We start from the raw sequence: 25,557 nt of genomic DNA on the forward strand, positions 1-25,557 counted from the left end.
TATCCTATTAGATCTGATCTACTCTATCATGGCCCCTCAAACATATGTGGATTGGACATCGACATATGTTTGATTACAATCGATATTCCCAATAATAGATATCCCCAGTAAGAAATGTGAAATTTGCCAATTTTGATGAACACTTTCTAAATCTTGCATGAACTGTTTGATGCAGATGTCGTCTAATATATGTTGCTGAAGATGATGATTTCTGACTACTGTTGTCGGATGATTGATGCTGATGTCGCTTGGAGAATGATGGAACTCTAGCCTCCATGGGCGAGTTTTCATAGACCAATTTTAGTAGATATTGATCTTCAAGGATTGATCGGTTTCAAACACCGATCTTCGTGCCATGGGTCAGCTTTTGATGCAGATCCTCATGGAATGTGACTATATCAGGCACGAACCTCGAGGAATCGAGGCCCCTCATTGAGTAGAGCTCGTATTTCAGGCATGCACCTCAAAGAGGTACCTCAACTGAAATGGATTGACGAAGAAAATAGAAAATAGAAATAAAAATCAGGATTTGAAACAAAGATATAAATTGAAAGGAGGAGCGACACTCAACGACTAAGAATCTTGGCAACATACTGAAGATAAAAAAGATAAACAAGAGGGGTGCAAATATCAAATATTGAGATTAGACATTTCAAAGAAAGATGAGAGGTAATTGAAGGCAAGGAAAAAATATTCGGGGAATTAGAATGCAAATGGGGCGTGGTTATCAAATATGAACTTTGTCACATAAAGGGTGCCCTTATAAACAAGTAGTTACTCCAAAAGCTTAAGCTGTTGGAGAAGGCATTCTTTAATATTTTATACTTTAACACTCCCCCTCACGTGTGGCCCCACTTTTTAGGGTTGGCCTACACATGGCACGTGTGGCCCCGCTCTTGGGTTTGGCCATTGCATGTGGGTTTTTGCTATCAAGGAGGTTTGAACTCAAGACCTTTGCTCTGATACCATGTGAAACAACCAGTTACTCCAAAAGCTTAGAGTCGGCTTCTATTTTAAACCACCGAACTTTTAGGAAAGTTGTCGTGTTAGGTTGGGTCTTTCCCCTGGGGCATTTCCTATTTATTCTGAGTTGCTAATCGTGGAGATGGAGAGTCCTTCCTTCCCATGTTATCTTAAGAGACAAGCTCGGTTACTTAATTGGGCTAGGTGCCACGTGCCCAGCTCTTATTGTACGTATTCTCTGAGCGCAGGATGGGCACATATCAAGCCTCTACCGACGCAAGAACATATTTTTACACCAACACAATCCCATCTCTTGCTAATCCCAAAGTAAAATATAAAGGGAAAATTACATTTACACCACCTCTAGTTTCTGACACATCCACTTCTACCCCTATAGTTTAAAACGTGACAACTACACCCCCATGTGGTTTCAATTTGTGTAAGGTAGACCCCCTCAGTTGACTGTTCGTCCACAGATTGAAGGGTTAGGATGATCCAATGGAGCTGATTTTTCAGGCACACCCTATCTATGTCAGGGCCCATCAAATGAACGCTTTGGATCATCCAAAAAATGTGGGCCCACTGTGTGTTTGGATTCGGGTATGGGCCCACATTGTTTGGATGATCCAAAGCGTTCATTTGATGGGCCCTGACATAGATACGGAGTGCCCAAAAAATCAGCTCCATTGGATCATCCGAACCCTTCAATCTGTGGACGAACTATAGGGGTAGAAGTGGATGTGTCAGAAACCAGAGGGAGTGTAAATGTAATTTTCCCAAAAATAAAATGCTAACCCGACTTTCCTTCTACTTTCTCCTTTTTTTGCAGCTAAATTACACGAAAAATTGTTGAGTAACTAACCAATAAGCCAAAAGCTAGAGTAAATTGAACTCCAAAAGCTCGAGTACTCCCCCACTTTCCCATACCCATATCAGGCTGGGTCCCATACCTAGGCAGCTTCACCCTGAAACAAGAGAAAAAACCCTTAAAAACCTTATTTGCCTTTTCTTCACCTTCTATTCTCCAGCTTCTCTCTAACAAAGGGCAAACGCATAACCTACTCTCGTCTCCCTTCTCTCTACTAGTCAAAAACCCTAACGCTAACCCTCCCTTCTCAATCTGCAACCATGGCTGCTTCCAACGACTACGACGAACCTTACCTCATTTATGTGGATTACATCAACTATTGAGATTGGAATGGAATTAGAGTACATGAAGGTCAGTAATTAATTGGTGGAAACTCCTTAGTGGAATGCATGCGGCTGTTTGGTTTGATGCCTTAGTTAATTCCTTCATACTAGCATGCTTTATACTTGTCTATTGGATTTTAATTCTGGCATTGAAAATGTCCATTACTAAGAAGCTACTGACAACTCAATTAATTACTTCCCCCAAAAAATTCGCATTGCCTAATGTTATCGATACATGCAACACTACTACTAATATCAATGAGTGTATGTAGGTTTCCAAAAAGAATGGGGAAGTGGAAACATGTGGAAAGAGTCAGGGATTATTCTTTATTTGTGAGTAGATCTTAATTTTGATTTGTTGAACTATAAAATCCATGGTGTGGTTTAGCTTTGTTAACATAGATCTTAGTTTCACCCAACTTAACTCAACTCAACAAAGCCTCTGTCCCAAACTAGTTGGGGTCGGCTAAATGAATCATTTAGAAAAATTTCATGAAGAAGGTGAAAGGAATCTATCTGGCTGTAATCCTGGTTCTGGTTTGGTTCTTCTACGTGGATCATTTTCTTCCATTCTATCCTATCCAAGGTCATGTTCTCTGTTATGTTCCTAGCTATCAAGTCTTTCCTCAATGTTTCTACCCAAGTTGTTTTCGGTCTGCCCGTACCTCTTTTTATTCCATCAATTTGGCACGAGTCGCCTCTTCTCACCGGAGCATCCAAAGGCGTACGTTGGAGATGTCCAAACCATCTTAAGCGGTGCTCTCTCATCTTCTCCTCAATTTGTGCCACCCCCACCTTTTTACGAATGTCTTCATTTTTAATTTTACCTAACCTTGTGTGGCCACATATCCATCCAGGCATTCGCATCACCGCTACACTCATCTTATGCACATGCTGCTTCTTGGTGGCCCAACATTCTGAGCCGTACAGCATGGCTGGCCTCACAGCTGTCTTATAAAACTTTCCCTTCAACTTGGTAGGGATTTTACGGTTGCACAGAACTCCTGAGGCAAGCTTCCACTTCAACCAACCTGCTCTTATTCTATGGTTAACGTCATCTTCAATCTCTCCTTCCTTATGTAGAATAGAACCAAGATAGCGAAAGACTAATCATATTTACTACATCATCGTCCCGCCTCCTTATATTACTAAAGTTGCATTCCATATATTCTGTCTTAGTCCTACTCAGTCTAAAACCTTTGGATTCCAAAGTAGTTCTTCATAACTCTAATTTATCATTTACTCATACTTTGGTTTCGTTGATTAATACTATGTCATCTGCAAATAACATACACCACAACACCTCATCCTGGATACCCTCCTTAAGCTCATCCATAACTAGCATAAAAATTTAAGGGCTTAGAGCTGATCCTTGGTGCAATCCTATTGTAATTGGAAACTCACTAGACGTGCCATCCGTAGTTCTGACATTAGTTACTGCTCCATCGTACATATCCTTAATCACATCAACATATTTAGTAGGCACTTTTTTCCTTTCAAGGACCCACCACATAACACTCCTGGGAACCCCGATCATACGCTTTCTCCAAATCCATGAAAACCATATGAAGGTCCTTTTTATTTTCTCTAAATCTCTCCATTAACCACCTAATCAAGAAGATAGCTTCCATAATCGATCGTCCGGACATGAAGCGAAACTGAATCTTAGTTTCACCCAATAATTGCTTTTTTAGATGATATAGACAATCTTCTGGATAAGCTCAAACTTATTGAAAAAGAAAAAATGTGAAAAAATACATTAGATTCCACTAAGGAAAGAAGCCCATTTAGGCAAAAAAAAAAAAGTAACCAAAGAGGCCTAAATAGAGGATACATTCAATGATGATACATACTCCGTAAATTCATCCCAGTTTTTTTTGCAAATAAGTCATAATATATTGTAGATTCGATGAGTAAATCTGAACTTAAACGGAGGAAAATGTATATAATAAGCCCTCTTAACCAGCATCACATCAACTAATGTCAGATTCAATTTTAGAAAAAAAAATCAACATAGGCATATCAGAAAGAAAACATTTACCCTACTTAGACTTTGTAAGATAGGATTGCAAATTGGCATCTACTTTTTCTTTGAGTAGTTGTTTTTCCAACTTCTGTTTTTCCATCCTAAGCTGAAATCCTTTTGAGCTTGGGTTTCTGTTTATGATTGTAAGTAACATAAGTACTCATCTTGATCAACATAGTCACTTTTTAATTCTTTATGAGTTCCTTAGGCATTACTCATCTAAATGTTAGATACACATGTGTTCTATGTTCTGAGGCTTTAGGAGTAGTAATGTGTTTCTACCATTATATTGATCGAGTATTTCAAAAGATTCTATTGACTAAATGCGTGTGCACATTCAATAGTCGCTGATATAGATCAAACCTGAGTAGAAGAAGCATAAAAGGAAAAAGGTTTCTGATGTAGACAATATATGACCGAAAATTCTAGTGTTGACATCCACAAATAGCCAAGCAAGATATCCCTGCACATTAACAGATTAAAGTTGTCTCTGGTGACGGAATTAACAAGTCTTAATACTTCCACATTAGTGAAAGTAACTTAATTAGGAGTGACACATAATTAACCAGAAGTTGTGGAGATTGAACTCTTTTCTTCTTTCAAATTTCAATGAATTATATTTATTTTCTCAAAAGATAAGATGTAAAAAATGAGAAACTGAAAAATTTGAGTACATAAAATATTATTTGTTTCAAATCATTCTTGTGTATTCTTATCAAGAAAATGAAAAGAAAAGGAGAGTGAGAAAATCCGTAAGCAATTTTGAGATTTAATGAGAAAATCAGTTAATATTTGGGTTAGACTTGAAAGTCATGGAATTTTTAATTTGTCGTATGTTTTTCATTTGGGCGATGATACTTTCACCCCCTTGCAGTACGCATTCGCCCCCTTATAACGTGATTTGACATCAAAAAGCGTTAAAGTTGCCCACTGTTCACGTTATAAGGGGGCGAATGCGTACTGCAGAGGGGTGAAAATATCATCTCCCTTTCATTTTTCATGGTTATGTGTCCTTTCTTTGTCAACCTTAACTTCCAGTAAAATTAATTGTTTTCTTTTTTCTCTATGAAGGTGAAAGTGAATGTGAGGTTTACTTTTCTTTAAAATAAATAATATAGTGAAATCCATTCATATAATTAATGAAAAGCCAAGATGAGAAAGAGTTATGTACCTTTACCAACGTAGTCATAAAACCCTCAAGGAATTTATACATATATAGGGTATGTGTGAGATGTTGGGCCAATATTGTCCTCCGTCCTTTCGTCACTGTTTCTCTACTTCCGGACATCGATAAATATCTAATCTTTGAAGGGTGGTGGGCAGCCCATCCTCCGGCATGGAAAGAAGTTGGGGACAGTCATAAATGGTCAGTACTTCGAGAGATGTGAGGTTCTTCTGCATGCCCTTGGGCAGGGATTTCAAATTACTACACCGTCTGATAGAGTGTTATAAGTGTGGTGGGCAGAAGCTCACCTGGAAAGGACTCAAGTTGAGATTCAGAAATATCAAGGGAATAGAGGGAGGTGAGGTTCTTGGGAAAGATCTTGATATTATCAACAAATAGTTGTGTCAGCATGTTGAGTATCCCTTCTGGAACCAACTGCATTTGAGGGCACTTTCTAATTTCCAATCTATGGAGGGCGGTGAGATTCGCAAATGACAGAGGTAGGGATTTGAGACTATCACAACCAATGACAGTGAGATTTTTAAGAGTCATGGGTAGCCCCTGCAACGACTCCAGTTGTGGACAATTTTCAATTTCCAATTCTTCAAGGGAAGTAAGATTATGCAATGTCTCATGCAGGGACTTGTGATTATCACAACCGATAACAGTGGGAGATGTGGTATGCAATTTTTTGAGAGAGTAGAGGTTGTCGAGCATCCCCTTGGGCGGAGACTTGAGATTACCACAATCGATGATCACAAGGGACGTAAGCGTGGTTGGTAGCCCCTCACAATTTTCAATTTTCAATTGTTTGAGAGAGGTGAGGTTATTGAGCAGCCCCTTGGGCAGGGACTTGAGATTAGGACATTGGAAGAATTTAAGGGATTCAATAGTGGTGGGTAGTTCATCCTCTGGTAAGGATGGGAGTTGTGTAACCAAGTCCAAATGTTGGAGGGAGATCAGGTTTCCCAGTCCCCGTGTAGTTATGCACTTGAGGCTATTGCAACCTACTATCTTGAGAGATTTAAGCGTGGGGGGAAGCCCCTCTTCCTCTTCTCCCACGGAATTCAGTTTGTGACAGTTGGAAATTTGTAAACTTTGGAGAGAAGAAAGGTCATGCAACCCAACCTCCTTTGGCCAAGATGCCCACTCAAAACAAGATGTAACCTTCAATTCCGTAAGTGCGGCTAAGGGTTGAAGCAATCCCGGGGGTAAGGATATTAACCCTTCAATTTTATTGATCGTTAATGAGGTAAGAGTAGTGAGGCAAGACACTGAACCCAATATCATCTCACCACAGCCTTCCAATATCAAAGTACTAAGGGACGGGGCGTGGGGAAACCTCCTCAGCTTGGGAACAATTTGATATTCTTAGTGTACCGAGGCAGGGCATGTCTCCTTCCTCTGCTTCAAACCATTCCTCCAAACTTTGCATGTTTTCCAACCAAAATCTCTCCAATGATGGAAAACCCAAAGTAACTTTATTGGATTCACCAATAAACTCACACCCAATGTGTTTCAATCCAGACATTGTCTTTATCTCGAGCTCCTTGAGGAAGGGTAGCTGCCCAAGAGGCGGAAGTTTTTGGCAGTTACTACATTGGACGAGACGAACAATTGTCAGATTATTGCTCATTATCCAACTTGGAAAACTGACACCACCATATGATATTATCTCTAGAGTTTTGATGTTGGTCCGCCTTCAAGTACCTCCTCATCAACTGCAACATCTCGTGAATTATTGTCACTCCATTCCAACTTTAACCCATCAAGGTGCTCTTTCTTCTTCAATTTAGCTTCCTTGCCATTCTTTTTATCAATCAAAATTCAAGCTTTGAAATGTGAATATTTCCCCTCAACTCCGCCATGTGTTTTAACTCCGTTATCTCACATCCACTTTTTTTGCCGACTATAAATATACTTAGTGTTTGGAGACTTGTTAATTTCCCAAGTCCTGGCCCTTCAAAGAAACATGCCGCAAGTTAATTAGGTTGCTAGTGTTCTTTGGAAGCTCAACAAGTCGCCCAGTACAATAGTCAAGTTTTAGTGTTTGCAGATTATAGAGGCTAGTTATTGATTCGGGCAAGCATGTGATATTCATATAAGAGAAATCAAGCTACCTCAAATATTTTAGGTTGCCAATAGAAGCCGGCAATTCTCTGACACGAGAAAATTGCAAATTTAACACTCGTAAGCATCTTAATTTTAGAAAGAAATCATGTGCAACTTGTTTAGTGAGTGTTTGGTAGCATGGAAATATCATAAATGTGCGCAATCTCCTGGATTCATGAAAGGTCTCAAAAATTTGTGAGCCTTCATTCCTTTGCCATCTCAATGATGAGTGGCGAGCCTTTGCAAGGACACTGCAAGCGGCAACATCCTCCAATTTATAATTACTATTTTCTATTCTGAAGTATTCATCTCCGGAAATGAACTGTGCGAGGTCATGAATCAAGTCATGCATCTTGTAATATAATTTGTCGTGAGAATATTGAAAAAAGGACCTGCACATCAAGTTATCAAAATTCTCAGAACCTATGTCTTCCAATCGCTTTCTTCCTTCAGGTTGAATAAATCCTTCTGCAATCCATAGTTGGATTAGAGTGTCCTTCTCAATCAAATAATTCTTTGGAAATAAGGAGCAATACACAAAGCATTGTTTCAAACTTGTTGGCAAGTGATCATAGCTAAATTTTAGAATTGGAAAAGTATCATTTTTCGCTTCTGATAATTCCCACATATCACTTTTAAAGATATCCTTCCACTTTTTCTCATCAGTATTTGAGCGCAACAAACCTCCGAGAGCTTCTATCGCCAAAGGCATGCCTGTGCACTTTCTCACAATCTCTTTACCAATTTCTACCAAGTTTGGAGGTACATCTGAGTTTCCCACTGTGAATGCCCTTCGATTAAACAAGGACCAGCTATCATCTTCTGCTAAGCCATCCAAATTATAGGCAGGAATTGTGCTCATGATTCTTGAAAATGTTGAACTCCTTGTAGTTACAATAATTCTACTCCCTTTTTTCCCAAAACTGAGAGGGGCTTGTAGCCTCTTCCAGTCACTTTGATTTTCATTCCATACATCGTCTAGAGCGAGTAGAAATCTCTTGCCGCTCAACATTTTTTTGAGACTAACTTGAAGTGGATCAATTCGTTCAGATTACGAGGTTTCTTAGCCACTGATTCCATAATTGCTTTTGTTATTCTGATAATATCTAAATCTTCAGATACACACACCCATGCTCTAACTCGAAAATAATGCTCCAACCTTTTATCAATGTAAATAAACTGCGCAAGGGTTGTCTTTCCGAGGCCCCCAATCCCGACTAGTTACTTGCGCTTCTTCAGCATCTTGAAGCACAGCTTGAATTGTGGATAGTGTGCTTGAAAGGTTTTTGATCTCCTCATCAACACCCCACACTAGTTGAATATCTTTTATGGCTCCCTCTAGTTTGCCAACAATTGCATCAACAAGAGGGGAGAGTAATAGATTTGCCATAACTTCTTTCTGTGTAGGAAGAGGAACCAACGACAATTGAAGAGTGTTTTTCTTAGAGCAGAGTTTAAGACCCGAATTTTGCTTACTGCAAGAAAAGACAATTAATAAAAATTTCTTCTTCGGATGCTCTTTCTACCAAATTTCCAAGTGAATTCTATAAAGTCTATGGACGGCCAAAGAATACAATGTCCAAGGAGCTTCGAGACAAAAGAGGGACAAATAAGTAATAATTCTATTGTGAGAAAATTAACTGTGGTGGCTCACTACACTTGATTTCTATAGCCACCAGATCATTAGGATTGAAGCCTAAGGCCCTGTTTGTTTTGGATTTTAAAAATCAATTTAGAGTGTTCCGAAACTGATTATTTGACTCAAAATTTCGTTTAATTCTAGTCCAATAATCAGTTTTGGTCTGAAAATCAATTCTCAAAATCCAAAGGCCTTGTTCGTTTCAGATTGTAACAACTGACGGTGAGGGCCTGGACCGATTATTATTTTATTTTTTGATGGGTAGCCCGGACCGATTATTGGCCCCAAAGTAAACATATTTTCGGGCCAATAATGGGTTGGGGCCCTCACCATCGGTTATCACAATCTGAAACGAACAGCCAAAACAAGGAGGACCTAAGGTGCAATACTGGGTCCTAACCATAAAACAAATGCCCAACTGGCATCTCATCTACAAAAATTAAGGTCTAAAAAAGATTAACGGTATAGATTTTAAGAATAGACTCTTGTGTCTCAAACTGATTATTGGACTCAAATAATCAGTTTAATTTTAAGTCCAATAATCACTTTTGGACTCAAAACTCAATTCTCAAAATCCAATTTGCATAGACACGTAGTCATTGATCTAGTTTTTGTAGTGAGGCACATATACGCTGTCTGTTCGCCCCACTGCCACTAGTTGACCAACTCAATAATTGTAGACATGCCAGTGGCAGTGGAACCACAAGAGATCTATAGCGCAACCTACCCAATGGACGGCTCAGATCAATCAAAGGTAGGCCCCCTTTTCTCAAGCGAACTGCAGCTAGACTGATTTAGCACTAATCATATGGTCATAAATGATTCTGGATCGATCAAAGGCCTAGGATCATCCGATGAAGGTGTTCTTAATTCCGTTTGATGGGAGTATGAGCAGTCTCTTGAAATTAGTTGGTTGGTTAAAGAAATCTCTTTTCTCAAATTTCAGTTCTACGGGCAGAGAACCCTGTTGAAGCAAGCGCAGGGGCAGAGCCAGGAATGCTACAGGGTTGACCCTAACCTTCTATAGATCGGAGGGTTATGATCAAGCTATGTAAATAATTTTTGGGGCACTACCTATTTAGGCTGTGGCCTATCTAATGGACGGTTTGGATCATCCTATGATGTGGGCCATACCGTACTTTTAAGAAAGTGTGGACGCCCTCATCAAAATACAGTAGTGGTGATAACAATTCCCTATTTTTATGTTAATTTTGTTCTGTTTCCGTTTAATGGAGAATCATAATGTGATGTCGATTCCCGATTCCCGTAATCCAAACGCAAACAATGAGTCACTCGAGTCGCAACCACTTTGAGCAGTATGGAAGAGTCATCTTCTAAGTTACAACTTAGTGCTAAAACTCGGACTTTCTTTCTCTTCAACCAAACTGGCTCATGGCGCATCCAAATGGAAACAAATTTAAACCTAATTTCCTTGAACTTTCTCCCCTGTTTCTGCAATTGAATTTATACATGACAAACCTCACCCTAGCCTTGCTCTCCCAAAGAGAAAAACCCTCTAAAACTCTAGTTTCTTCTAGGGTCGCAACTTTGGTTGGGTTTTACCTCACCCGAAAAAATCATGGGCAGGGTTTCAGAATCTCGGAATTTTTTTTTTTTAAATAAACCGACTCGACCTGATCCGGGATTTCTTCTAGGCTAGGGTAGGGTTCTAGAGAACTGGATCCACCCAACTCGAGTTGCAACTCTAGTTTTGTGCCTGTCACTTCCATTAGGATGATCATATGAACTAACAATTATTAGTCCATGCAACAACAATAATTTCCTGGGTCCTATCAATTCTTAATGCAAATAGATTTATTACTGAAGATTAAACATCATTTTAATGTGGACATCGTGCATACATTTACACATGAGTTTTTTTTTTTATCATACTGGGATGTCTATTGGAAAAAAAAAAAACTGTTTATCTAGATATGTCCCAAATATATAAGTTCAATAGTAGGATTGGGATAGGTCATGCACCATAAATTCAACTATTGCAACATAAATTATGGTGCATGTATCGATAATGTAGAAAACCCCGGTCCGATGTGACCCGAGAAACTCTCTTGAGTAGGGTTGGATTTAGGAATCCTAGGCTTTTAAAAAAAAAAAAAACCAGCCTCACCCGACCCGAGATAATTTCAAAAAAAATAAAAATAAAAATTAGAGCTGATGGGATTCTTTAGGCTGAGCCCTTTAAACCTGTCTTATACAAGGCTCGGTTCCACATAGACCTGGGCATCCCCTCTCAAGATTATAACAAAAAACTTCACCCTAGTCCTCCTCCCCTTGAGATAAAAAACAAACCCTCAAAACCCTACTTTCTTTCTTTTCCCTTCTATTTCTGCAGCTTCTTCTCAACACAGGCCAAACGCATACCCTACTCTCCTTTCCCTTCTATCTACAAGTCCTAAACCCTAACCCTAACCCTAACTCTAACCCTTCCTTCTCAATCTGCAACCATGGCATCTTCCAATGACTACGAAGAAACCCCATCCCACGAAAACCATCCACAAGACCTAGGCTACGACCCAAACTTCGTTCCAGACTCAGTAAAAACCTTCGTAGTCCATCTCTACCGCCACATCCGAGAAAAAAACGTATACGAAATCCACCAAATGTATGAAGGAAGCTTTCAAAAACTAAGTGACCGAATGTTCAAAGAGAGCCCATGGCCCTCTGTAGAAGCCGTGGCCCAATACGTAGACAATGACCATGTTTTTTGCCTCCTTTACCAAGAGATGTGGTTTAGGCATCTCTATGCGCGGCTCTCGCCGAGTCTTACTCAGAGGATTGAGTCTTATGATAATTATTGTAGTTTATTTCAGGTGGTGTTACATGGAGTGGTTAATATGCAGTTGCCTAATCAGTGGTTGTGGGATATGGTGGATGAGTTTGTTTATCAGTTTCAGTCGTTTTGTCAGTATAGAGCGAAGATGAAGAACAAGACTGAGCAGGAGATTGCATTGCTCAGGCAGTATGATAAGGTAATCCAGTTGAAAGGATTCAATGAGTGGGCAAGTGGGACTTGTTTGTTTTTTACTTTTATGCTTTAGTTATTGATTGATTATTTTTGCTTTTCTTGTTCCTTTTCTTTTCCATAATTATCTATTGATTAATTGAGTTATTGATTGAGTTTGGATGGTGGGTTTTTGATTTTGGAGGGAATGTGAGTATAGGTTGTAGGGATTTGGCAGGTTTGAGAGGGAGCATTATTTTCAGGCGCTGTTGCTACTTGTAATTTGAGTTAAGGGGAAAGCATAATTGTATTCTGTAGTTTGCCCCAATTTCACTAGGACACACAGCATGGAAATGTGTAAGGGGATGCAGTTGTTAGATAATTAATTTCTGATATCCAATCTGATGATCAAGTGGGCTTTGTTTGTTTTTTACTTGTATGCGTTATTTATTTATTTTTTGAATGGAGAAGTGATGCCCAGGATCACATCAAGAAGGAAAAACAGAAACTATGACCGAGTTGGTCGGTAAAACAAGAAGAAACAGAAAAAATAATACAAGAGATATATCACCCCTTCAACTCAAGGGGGAAGAAAGTCAAACACCTCTAAGCGGGGCCTAGCCACACCCCGCTCGGATTGGCCGCCTTTCTGACATCACTATTGGCTGCCCTTTTCATAATTATAGATTGATTAGTTGGTTAATTGATTTAGGCCGTGCTCGTTTTGGTCTTTGAGTCCAAAACAAGTAATTGGACTCAAAATTAGAAGAATCAGTTTTGGACCCAAAATCAATTCTCAAAATCCAAAAAGAACGAGGCCTTAGTTTGGGTGGTGGGTTTTGGATTTTGGAATGAATGTGCATATGTTATAGGGATTTCCAAACTTTAAGAGGGGGCATAACATGAGCTGGTGCTACTTGTAATGTGGGTAATTGGGTATAAAGTGGGGGAAGACATGATTTTATACTGTAGTTTGTGCTCTGCCCCAATTTCCCAAGGACACTCAGCATGAAAATGTGTATGGGGTTGCATTTGTTAGATAATTAATTTCTGATATCCAATGCATTCTCTGATTTTATTGTCTGCTTCCTTGTAGGCATGGAATGTGTATGGGGTGCTCAATTACTTGCAAGCCCTTGTGGAAAAGTCCACAATCATCCAGATCTTGGAGCAAGAGAAAGAAGGTCAAGAACAGTTCACTGCTACAGATGGGTATGATTACAATGGTGGAAGCAATGTTTTGAAAGTGTTGGGCTATTTCAGCATGGTGGGGTTGCTGAGGGTTCACTGTCTTTTGGGGGATTACCATACTGGTTTAAAGTGTTTGGTTCCTATTGACATAAGTCAGCCAGGTGTTTACACTAGCGTAATTGGAAGCCACATTACTACTATATATCACTATGGGTTTGCGAACCTGATGTTGCGAAGGTATGCGCGGCTTCTCTTGCGTGTATTGTTTGGTCCTGCCACCTTGTCAAATTTGTATTATTCGTGACATTTCCTAAGGCATCGAATATTTATTGTCTTCATCCATCATGTATACCTTATAACATTATTTTGAAATTTAGAGTAATCAAAAGCTTCAATCTTTGTCCTTTTGAAATGATTCAATTAAAGAGACATTGATCACCTACACAAACAAACCTCAAATGTCAAGGAGTTTCCACAAATTCACTCCATGAATTCATAGATTTTTGTGCTAGCTTAGCATTTCTCCCACAATTTCAAAACTCACCGCATCAATCATCGACTTGCCCCAATCAGTTTCTCTTTACCTTTGCTGATTTTTTTTCTTTTGCGTCTGCATTTTGCCCTACCAAGTTAATCAAAACTCGTTTGATCTTCTGAGTTATAACCGCATCAACTGTGTACTCGGTCATGTCAACCAAGTATTCACCCACACCCTACTGAGTCAACTAGGAGTTGCTTTCCCGCAATTTGGCTCACATCCACATTTTGCAACACTGTTATCCCACTAGATTGTCTAACGATTAATCAAGGAATTCTATACACATAATGCCTAAAATAACTTCTTTTGTAAAATGTAGATCTAGTTTAAATCTACTTCTAAATGGTAAGATAAGATCAAATTCAGTCCAGATCAGAGAATGAGCATCAATTGAATGAAAATTTCTCATCAAAAGCCATAAACCCAATATGTTGCTAGAAATGACAAAAAATGTGCTGAAAATGCTGAAAAACTGCAAGTTGATGAGCAAGAACAGAGATAAACTGCTTCTTTATTGAATTTCAATGAAAAATAACTATAAAAGGGAACTTAGCTCAACTGAAACTTCAATCCGAGATGACGAAGAAACGTAAGGCCTTTGAGCAGGATTTCCTTTCTAACATCAATCAAAGTTCCCTTTTACAAGTATTCTCTCTCCCAAAGTTAGGGATCCAGCTCTACAATTCAAATCTCATCCAAAGTTCTTGAAAGTTAAAAAAAGACCTACATAAGCGTAGACTCCTCACATTACAAGAATGTCACTACAACTCTCAATTCATGAATGCCCCTCCCATTAAAAGAATACACATACACCCCTACTAGAAGAGAAAATTACAACACTAGCCATCCATTGGAGTTTTATCACATAGAATAGAAGCCATGTCCTTAGCTACCCCCTCTAGGTCAGAGCAGCCTTGTCCATGAGCCTAACTGACCTCCTTAGGGTCTTAGGGTGTCCAAGGTCATGTAAGAGATCCTCCTCCACTTGGTCAGCCATTTCCATGGTGTTTTTGTCCTAGTCATCCTCTCCCTCTTATTTGGAGCTTGGTCTCAAGCTCAAATGCTCCCCTTGGTTAGGTGTAAGGTGGTGGACATCTCTACTACGTAAGCGTTGTCAACCATCTTCTCTAAGACTTGGCAATGGCCCACTTTTCTTGGTTTTAGCTTGTGGTAGGCATTCATGAGGTACCTTTCTTTGGAGAAATGGACCCAAACAAGATCTCCCACTTCAAAGTGAGCTTCTCTTCTATGTTGGTCCACCCAATCTTTGGCCCTTTGGTAGACTTTTTCTACATTCTCCTTGACTTTTGTGTGAATAGCCTTGAGGTCCTCAAGTCTACCTGCGGTTTTGTTTAATCCTTTCTTCCCATTTGGCAAGGGAAGAAGATCCAAAGGTCCTAATGGGTTGCAGCCATATACAACCTGAAATGTTGCGAAGTTTCCTCTGTCTGACCATCTGTCCGTGGCGTGGTAAAGGGAGCTGAATTTGAGTTCAATTCAAGTCCTCTCCAAAGGCTGCTCAAAAAATGGTTCACAAACTTAGAATCTCTATCTGAGATGATGGTACTAAGTATCCCATGATGGCAAACAACCTTTGCAAAGTACAAAATAGCAATATGGCTGGCATCCATAGTCATCCTACAAGGCACAAATCTAGCCATCTTGTTGAACCTGTCCACTATCACCGTAATGTTGTCATACCCTTTGACAGTCCTCAGTAGGCCAAGTATAAAATCCATAGAAACTTCCTTCCAAGATGCCTCTGGAATGAGAGGTGGAGTGTATAATCCTTCATTGGTTGTGGTTACTGTCAGAATATGTATATACTACATAGGGTAGTTTTGTCGTTGTACCTCTCTCTCTCTCTCTCTCTCACACACACACACACACACACACACACACACTAGTGAGGGGGAGAGATCCTCAACTCACTTTCTTCTTCTCATTCACTCGATCAGTAGATCAGCTAGCCGATGTGTTTACCAAGTCATTGAATAAAGCGGAGCTAAGCGATGTTTGTGATAAGCTAGGAATGTATAATATATACATTCCAGCTTGAGGGGGACTGTTAGAATATGTACTAAGGGTAGTTTTGTCATTATACTTATTTCACACGCGCGCGCGCGTGCACACACACACACACACACACACACATATATACATACATACTAGTGAGGGGGAGAGATCCTCAACTCACTCTCTTCTTCTCATTCTCTTATCCTCTCTCTTAACAATTACTTTGGATTTTTGGCAAGTTTGGCATCTCTGAACATACGTGTGTACGTCTCTGTCAATACCAGGCCAATAAATTTTCTTTTCTCTAATTATGCTGTCTTGCTCTTCCCAAAGTGTCCCTGATCATGTAACTTTCTAGTGACCAACAACTTCAATGATGAATCTGAAAGGCATAAAAAGTTGCCCCTGAAAAGAAAACAATCCCGCAGGTGATACTCATCAGATCTGCCATCTTCTGCTAGTCTCACAATCGGCCTAAAGAACTCATCACTATGCACTTGTTCTCTGACCAAATTAAATCTGAGCACCTCAATGCTCATAGAACTGAGAAGAGAGTGCGACGACTAAGAGCATTGAAGACTTTGTTCTCTACCCTTAACTTATGTTTGATGGTGAATGTATACTCTTGTAGGTAAGCAACCCATTTTAGCATGCCTGACGCTGAGCTTATGCTGTCTCCGTAAGAACTTGAGAGCCTGATGATATGAAAACAACAAAAACTCCCTGTATCAAATAATGTCGCCAATGGGTTAGTGCTTTGACAATCACATATAGGTCTAGGTCATACATAGAGTATCAAAGTGCCGTACCACCTAGCTTCTCGATGTAATAGCCAACTGGACGACCAACATGGCTAAGAACAGCACCAACCCCCACCTTGGAGGCATGGTAGTTCACCTCAAATATCTGTGAGAAATCTGGAAGGGCCAAAACTGGCGCCCTAGTAAGGCAAGCCTTTATCTCCCCAAAGGCATGTCTATCTGCTTGCATCCAACTATCCAAGTAAAGTCGCCATGTCGCAGGAGGTCGGTAATAGTTGCCATAATCATACTAAACCGATGCATGAAGCTCGTGTAGAAGCTAGCCAACCCATAGAGTGAACGGACATCATGAATGCTATGTGTTACTGGCCAATCAACAACCACTGCACCATTGGCCTCATCAGGTCTAATCCCTGCTGCAGAAACTTGATATCCCAAAAATATCAATTGCGACGCCATCCAAACAGATTTGTTGAAATTGGCATAAAGATTTTCAGTCCTCAAGGTAGTAAGATAACCCTCAGACAGTCTAAATGCTTTGCTTCATCTCGGCTGTATATGAGGATGAATTCAAAATAAACAGCAACAAAGCTGCCAATAAAAGGGTCAAAGCACAGGGTTCATGACCCGCATAAATTTGCTCGACGCATTGGCAAGTCCAAGCAACATGACCGGCCATTCAAATAAACCCTCTCGGGTTTTAAAAGCTGTCTTCCATTCGTCCCTTGGCTGAATACATATATGGTGATAACCAGTTTTTATATCGATCTTCATAAAGACTATAGCTCCACTCAGCTGATCTAACATGTCGTCTAGCAGAGGAATGTGAAATCTGTACTTAATAGTGATACGGTTGATGGCACGATTGTCAACGAATATCCGCCAGGTACCATCTTTCTTCGGCAGTAATAAAGCAAGGACGACACATGGGTTCACTCACAAAAAATGAATACCACTTGTAATATCTCAACCTGCCGACGGAGCTTATCAGGGGACTTTCTATATTGTGCCATGTTTGGTAGCATGTCCTCTTGCATGAGATCTATCTGGTGCTGAATTTTCCTCATAGGGGGCAACTTCCTAGGCAGCTCATGGGGAAACACCTCAAACTCTCTGATAATCTGTGCCATACTAGGAGGTAATGAAACTAGCCCCTTCTCCACACTGCTTCAAATGTAGTAGAGACTAAAGCAAAGACAACTTCGGACTCTCCCAGTGCCTCCTCAAACTCAGCCCTACATAGATAAGTGAATTTCTTCTCTGTAGTAGGCTTGTCAGGCTTCTCCGCTAAAGGCAGGAGTACTAACTTTCTGTTGTTCCTCATGAGAGTGTATGTTTTCTTACAGCCATCGTAAAGAATACTCCTGTCGTGCTTCCAAGGTTGTCATAAGTCATAACAGCACGTGCCATGGATCTATTAGAACCACATCAAACCGTGTCTGATCAACATACTTGTCACATATGGCAAAAGTGGAAGGAAATACTTTAGGTTTTATAGCAAACTGAAGTATGCAAAAATAAATACGAAGGAGTGGCAAAAGGAGTTCTGAGAGAGTGAAAAAGAAAGCAAAGAAGACATATTAAGGAGACTAGATGGGATTGTTAAGGCCAAATGCTCACATACTGCAATAGTTGTGAGCGTGACTCCAACCATATTCTTCGTCGATGCTCAATGTACTGCAAAAAGGTATGGTTGCGACTCCAATGATATTCGTCGTGAATATACATCCACACTTGGGCATGGTAGAAAGCTGCGGTTGGTACTGCAAAAAGGCGTGGGTCGTGACTTCAATCATTTTCTTCGTTGATTTCTGTCCACACTTGGGCAAGGTGAAAATTTGAAAAGATATCACGAGAAACCTTAAGTGGTGAAAGCTTGAATGTTGAAAAGGACACACGACGACTATATGAAAAAGGAATATCTGAAGATCGGTACAAGGTTAGCAAGCGATGAGAGGGAGTGAAACTCCAGGGAAAGATCTCCAGTTTCATAATTACCTAGATCAAATTCAAGTATGTGCATGAGGACTTCCCAATTTGATCCCCTGTTAAATAGCTTGCTGAAGTCCCTTCTCCCCTCTGATTTTCAAAAGTCGGCTATATTTGTAGAAATTGTTTTCAGTAAAGTATCTTTGCAGTTATACAGTAGTAAATACACACACATGTATAAATACAAGGTTTTGTTCTTGCTTAGATGATTGGCTTACACTATATCTATGACATATTCCTATATAATGTTTTGTTCTCGCTTAGTGCATTGGCTTAAACTATATCTATGGCATGTTCCTATTTTTTAATTTATGATCCCCTCATTTTACCTGGGGATTGGCATCCTGATGTGCTTCTTTGCAGGTATGTGGAAGCAATACACGAATTCAATAAGGTTCTCTTGTATATCTGGAAGACCAAGCAGTATCATCAGAAATCACCTCAGTTTGATCAAATCTTAAAGAAAAATGAGCAGATGTATGCATTGTTGGCAACTTGTCTTTCTCTTTGTCCCCAAGTAAAACTCATAGAGGAGAATGTGAACAATCAATTGAGGGAGAAGTATGGTGATAAAATGTTGAGGATGCAAAGATATGATGATGAGGCATATGCTCTGTATGACGAACTTTTCTCATATGCCTGCCCCAAATTCATTACCCCATCAGCTCCAATTTATGACGAGCCTCTTGTAAATTACAACCAGGTACTTGTTTACTACACGTAATTGTGCAATTTACTGAAATTTTAATATCTTGTGTTCAGAAACTTAGATTCGACGTTGGATATCAGCTTTTCAGTTTTGAGATTCTTTTATGAAAGATAGCCATCATCTCAGGTCTATCTATATTAATTCTAATTTATGACTTGGTAGTTGGTACACGTAGCCTGCTAAACTGAGTCAACTTGGCTGATTTTTGAGTTGTCGCTCTTGTTTTTGAATGTTGCTTTATTACATTTCATTTTCATATGTTGGCTTTGTGAACCCTCTGTCTCTTGGTCCTTTTAAAACACGAATCCCCGGAATTGCTACTGCTTGGCATTTAGGAATAACCCTTTGTTGTTTCGTTTTTCCTTTTGCTGATGGGTTTATCCTTATTTTCCATCCCAGACTGCTGTAGCTATTCACATTTTGGCATTGCCTGCAAGGTCTATTCATTCTTGGAAAGCTGTATGTAACTTAGATACATGCCCGAGCATTGCTGACTTTTCAAAAAAAAATAAAAAATGCCCCAGCATTGCTGCCAGAACGGGCTACTACTAGTGGTTGTGGCCATGAGATGTGACATGGAAAACTTTTAATTATGGAATGTGCTTGTTATGAAGATTGTAAGTAAGATTTTGTTCTTATATGTAGTTTCTGGGTGCCTTTATTTTGCTATAGTCAAAGCTTATTCACTTGGAGTTTTTAGCATAGAACTGTGTTGACATGTTGCTACACAGCCACAAATGTGGACACGTGTTGACCTATGATTTAGCTGACACTTTGAATTTATTGCTGACACACGTGTCGTGTCTTGTTCGACATGACACCCGTGTCCACACCTGTCGACACTCCTTTATACACTTCTAAATGTACTTCTAGAAGTGCCAGTAACTTTATATGTATGTATGTGTATGAGTGTGCCACTATTTCTAGATTTTTTAGGGGATGACTTGTCAGATGCCTCGTATCTTTGTCGAAACTCAACACACGAATCCGTGTACACAAAACATGATTTTATGTACTTATATTTTACTAGTTTCCCCGTTTCTAAATTTTGGGAGTTTGTCATGTTCGTTTCTGTGTCGACACGCGACACTCGTGTCTGTGTTGACAAATCATAGGTGTTGACACTTTTTTGGATTCATAGTTAAGTTGCTGGAATGTTTTCATTTTCCTGTGACCGCTGCCTGTGCCCGTTTTCTGCTACCTGTTGCCGTTGCCCGTTCAGCATTGATTGTTGCCTGCTGCACAACCTTGTTTTTATAATGACACTACTCACTTTATTGAACGGTTTCCAGCTAGCCTGTTAGCAGCTTTCTGAGGATTCTAACAGCCTTTGGGGAGGAGTGCCATTGCTTAAACAAAGTAGTGCATCTATCATTTCTAATAATAAAAGTAAAAGCTCTTTTTTCCTTTCACACCACTGTATTATAACGAAAATTATAGAAATGTTCAAATATCCAAGGTGGGCTTAATGGCTCTTGGGCAAATTAAGGATGGTGATAATTTTTCAATAGACGATGAACAAGTGCCTGATAATTTTAGAATTGTTTTGATCATGATATTCCAAAATAGGTTACATTATAAATAATTATTTCGAAAACTTTCCAAAGCTAAAGTCCATTAACCGTTTCAATTCTTTTTTATTTTCATTTTATGTGCATTTGGCTGGGTCCTTGTTTCTTGCCGTGTCCTTGTTTCTAAACTTTAGGGGGGTTGCCATGTCCGTGTCAACACACGACACTCTTGTGAGTGTCCACAAATTATAGCTTCTTAGTAGGTTTCTGTTCCCCGTGTCTGTGTCAACACACGCCACTCTTGTGAGTCTCCACAAATCATAGCTTATTAGTAGGTTTCTTTTCCCACTCATAGGTAGTATTTGGGCACCTTTAGTTGGTTTCTAAGCACCTCCAAACACCACTATTTTGTTGTAAACATTTATAGATATTTGGAACACTATATAGCGTGTGCAACCTTACAGTTGTGATGATATAGAGGCCATCTAATTGGGCATCAGCTTGTCTAGTAGTATAGCCATATATTCTCTGCAGATTTTTTTTTCATCTCACTGTTTGTTAAATCTCCGTGCTAAGTTTGGTTTGCTTCGTTCATTTTTTTTATCATTTTTTTTGTTTTGTACAGTCAATTGTTGGGAAATAAAACCCACTCTTGACAGTGGCACTCCTCTCTTTATTCTATGCCTCTCGGGTTGATGTTATAGGTTGTTACAATTCCCAAAAAAATTAGCAATAGCCAATTCCAAAAATGTTCATTAGATAAGGACTGCTATTATCAAAGCAAAGGAGTGCGGATATTATTTCCCTTGTTATTTCAGAAGTGAGGATCTGTTCAAGCATGAGCTCGATCCACTAACCGCAGCTCTCCTTCCACTTTTCAAAACCACTCCAGCTTACAAACTATACTTTCGTTTGCTGCAGGACGCTTATAGGCTTCAGTTAAAGCTGTTCCTTTATGAAGTGAAGCAGCAGCAGTTATTATCAGGTGTTCGCAGTTTCTTGAAATTGTATTCAACCATCTCAATTGGGAAGCTGGCGACCTATATGGAAGTAGATGAACCCACTCTGAGGTCAGTGTTACATTAACTTAAAATGGGAACTCTAAGGGCCCCCACATTGTTACCTGAAACTTGGATATGACTTTCTAAGCTGTCTGTTGGGATTCATGTTCCGACAGGACAATCTTGATGACCTACAAGCATAAAACACATGCAGTTGGCAATGATGGAAAGATCATCTCTAATGCAGATGTTGATTTCTACGTTAGTGAGGTTTGTTTTATTTACCTGTTGATATAATGCCAACATTCTTCTATCTGATTTGTTCCTTGTTGTAGTGGATTACATCTATGCCATAAAAACTTTACCAATATAATGGGAAAAACATTAATATTCAATTTCTGAAAAAGAAAGCAATGCTCAAAAACCAATATTGGACTTGGAAATTAGTCTTCTGGTTCCAAGTTTGAAATGATTACGTCTCTGTCAAACTTGCTTGCGTTTACAAAATTATAGCTTTCCAATTTTAATACCATTAAGCCAATGAAAAACATGCCATTTACTTGGCTGAATTCCAATTCAACCATTAACTGTTTTGGTATTGATTGACACCATTACTTTCTTTTTAATATTTGCAAATACTTGTATTTGCTAAACAATAATATTATGTTAGGCATCTCTTTTATTTTATATATTGCTTTAATGTAAATGAAGTTTATTAGAAGAGAAAGAACAAAGCAACAGGTAGGGATAGGGAAGAGATGTCCAAAGATTGCAATGGAACACAACTTAAAAACAGAAAATAAATCCACATGAGACCTCCGTATTCTACATAAGATTTAAATCCTACCCCAATGATGCAAATCAATTAAGAATTTCCTTCTTTCTTCCTTAAATCAGTGCACTAGTTGGAAATGAGCATGCTATCTAAGATTTGCTGGCTGTCAACATAAGTCCCTTGATATGAAGAGATAACCGTACAAAGCATACCTCAATCTGTTCACAAGAATTTGGCTTTGATCTTATAGAGACTACGCCACCAAAAAAGAAGAAGAAAAGACTACCCCACCAAGCTAATGTGTCTGAAGTCCTTGGTGTCAAGTGCACCTTTTTCTTTTGAATATGGATCACAAAAGTTAATGGTTAGCTGATCGATGGCGTCAGTCTAGACAAAGTAATCCAGTAAAAGTTATATTACCAGATCTTTTGATAATTATTGATCCATATTTATTGTATTCGAGAGCAAAAAAATGCCACATTTTATGGATTCACCGATATTTTCAATGATACTAGCAGACTGCTTTTGGGGCCTATATGTATTGACACTGGCACTTGTGGAAAACCACATTATTGGTGAAGCATGAATTATAAATTCTATTTCAAACATTCATGTGTTTCAGTAGAACCTCACTTCGCTTACTATCTCTCTGCTATCCCCAAATGCAGGATGTTGTACATGTTGTTGAAACCAAATCAACAAAGCGGTATGGTGACTATTTCATGAGGCAGATCCTTAAGGTCAGTACCACATGATTTTTGGGTTTTGCTATTTTGGTTGCTTCTACTGCTATTGCTGGTGTTTTTGTTTGTTATTTATGGGGGTGGTGCTAGTTTTAGAGTGGGCGTTGGTGGTGATGGTTGGGTTCCGCAGTTATTGTTTGTGTTGGCATGGCTACAGCCAATGTTTTTACAAAAAAAATTGGTTTCGGCCCAGGCTGAAACGAAATTTACAAGAAATCGTTTTTTACAATATTTTGGAGAAAGTTCATTTTTACCCTTTCTACATGATTTTCACCAAAATTTTAGACATTTCGGTGGAATTTTTTTTTAAAACAATTTTTTTATATATATTTTTTACATGATTTCGGCCGAAATTTAAAACCTTGGCTAGTGCTTGTGCTGGTATTGTTGTTGGTTGTCATTGTCATAGTTTTAAAACTCTACATCATGATGGACTCCCCCGAGTCAACTCCCTTTTACCATACCTATTCTTGTCTGAGTCCGAGTTTTGCCCGACAGAGCCAGTCAAAACTCCTTTTGGACTCCCCTGAATTATTGACTGATGAGCCAAGAATTCAGCTGCATCAATTGAGTACTCACTGTGTTGTGCTGAGTCGACTAGGTTTTACTTTGGCCGTGTTTTGAAACACTGGTCATTGTTGTTGCTTATACATTCTGATTTTTAATTTGCTGATGCTATTGATAACTCTGATTTGTACAGTTCGAAGAGATAATCAGCGAGATGGACAGAGTAAAGCTGGATTGAGTTGAGTATTGTCTGTGAGAGTACTTTTTCTTCCCCCTCGTGCTCTTTTCATATGCATGGGAGACTTTATCTAATTTTTATTATCATTTTAGTAGATTTTTTAATTTTTCGGGTTGTTCAACTCCGGCGTTAGAGATGTATTTCTCTTTAATCATCGTTTGTGGCAGTGAAAAATTGATTTCACTTGGGAATTTCCATGCAATGTTTCCTTACTTCCTGTCATTTAATGAAAGTCTAATCAATTCTCTTTTGAGCTTGATAAGTTAAATCTTTTCTAACAATACCTTGGCAGATTGTAAAATTGTAACATAGGAAACATAGCCTCACTAACGAAACTAGGTTTGGCAATATCATTTCCCTGTTATATACCACCATAGAAACAGACTGGGAGCTAGAACTTTCTTTTCTTGTGTAGAAAATTAAGAAGCCAAATGTACAAGAGTTTAGCAAACCATGGAGAAATGGGGGTGGGCTCTTTGCAACACTAGATCAATTCCATATGAATTGTAAAAGAGGGGATCTTGTATATGTCAGCAAGAGTCTGGTCTTTTCAAGGCTTGAAGGAATCTCTGCAGTGCTTAGGTGTTTGGATTTTGGGAAAATAAAATCCTGGAAAATAAAATCCCAGGGTCTAGTAGTTTTGATTAACTCATTTCTCATGAATAATTTTTGCCAGAATAAAAAAAATTTCTCGCTTTCAAGGAAAACTGCTGAGCCCTTAAAACGTTTTGAAATGCTAGTGGGAAAATTAGAAGAAGAAATTGCTTCACCAAGATTCCCAGCCACAATATAAAGGGTCTTTTAAAACTAGGGGGCCAAGTTTTCATACCGACCCCCTACCTAAAACACAGTTAAAGACTAAAACCGGGGTTTTGTGCCTAATAATGGGCCGGGCCTGAATTTTCTTTACGCCCAGTTTCATGGTTTTAAATTTCGGCCGAAGTACTGAAAATTTGACTGAAATTTCAGATTTCGGCTGGGACTGAAATTTAAAACCAAAACCGAAATTTCAATCCTTGCCCAGTTTTGGGCCCGGGAACCCACTAGGCAATTCTAGGGCTCAACATATATTCATAGCAAAACCCTAATTTTTGTTTTTGTTTTTGTGAAATGGTGAGCAAAACCCTTATTTTACATTACTATATTTGTTATCTATAATTTTCTTTTATGGTAGAGGGCGAGCCTGGGCGCATGGTGGTCACGGACTCACGGGTTTGAGTCACGGAAACAGCCTCTCTGCAAAGCAGGAAAAAGGCTGCGTGGATCTAGCACTCCCTAGACCCCGTAATGGCAGGAGCCTCGTGGACTGGACTGCCCTTTTTTTATAATTTTCTTTTTTGGTGGATGATAGTGATTCTAGATCAATTTGGGTTTAATAAATGGGCAAAGTTATTCAATTTTGGAAACATGGAATGGTCTGACAAACTATCGAGTTTCCAAGTAATTAGAAAAAGATTTGTGGGCCCTGAAATTCATTGGAGAGATTATTTTGATATGGATGAAACTTAGGCCCTGTTCGT

At 39.2% G+C, this 25,557-nt stretch overlaps 1 protein-coding gene and 1 long non-coding RNA gene across 2 annotated transcripts; both read left to right on the top strand.

Annotated features, from left to right (window-relative positions):
* Positions 1-1,863: 1,863 nt before the first annotated feature.
* On the top strand, positions 1,864-10,309 carry LOC143847085 (uncharacterized). The gene is made up of 4 exons (XR_013234935.1): positions 1,864-2,182; positions 2,427-2,487; positions 9,777-9,850; positions 10,043-10,309. It is a non-coding gene; the product is annotated as an uncharacterized LOC143847085 (long non-coding RNA).
* Positions 10,310-11,313: 1,004 nt separating this feature from the next.
* On the top strand, positions 11,314-24,305 carry LOC143846397 (uncharacterized). Its single transcript, XM_077354830.1, has 7 exons — positions 11,314-12,086; positions 13,155-13,486; positions 18,917-19,256; positions 21,695-21,843; positions 21,951-22,044; positions 23,218-23,289; positions 23,993-24,305. The coding sequence occupies exons 1-7, from the start codon at positions 11,562-11,564 to the stop codon at positions 24,035-24,037; spliced, it is 1,557 nt and encodes a 518-aa protein (XP_077210945.1). The 5' UTR covers positions 11,314-11,561; the 3' UTR covers positions 24,038-24,305.
* The last annotated feature ends 1,252 nt before the right edge of the window (positions 24,306-25,557 follow it).

This window comes from Tasmannia lanceolata, unplaced genomic scaffold, assembly GCF_043159265.1.
Source record: "Tasmannia lanceolata isolate RefF3 unplaced genomic scaffold, GAP_Taslan_0.1 ptg000015l, whole genome shotgun sequence".
NCBI lineage: Eukaryota > Viridiplantae > Streptophyta > Magnoliopsida > Canellales > Winteraceae > Tasmannia > Tasmannia lanceolata.

Bases quoted from the DNA above. Each gene is read 5' to 3' on its own strand.
- LOC143846397 (XM_077354830.1), top strand. From the start codon at position 11,562: ATGGCATCTTCCAATGACTACGAAGAAACCCCATCCCACGAAAACCAT. The intron at 12,087-13,154 runs GTAATCCAGTTG...GCTTCCTTGTAG, and splicing joins TGCTCAGGCAGTATGATAAG to GCATGGAATGTGTATGGGGT. The intron at 22,045-23,217 runs GTTTGTTTTATT...CCCCAAATGCAG, and splicing joins TTGATTTCTACGTTAGTGAG to GATGTTGTACATGTTGTTGA.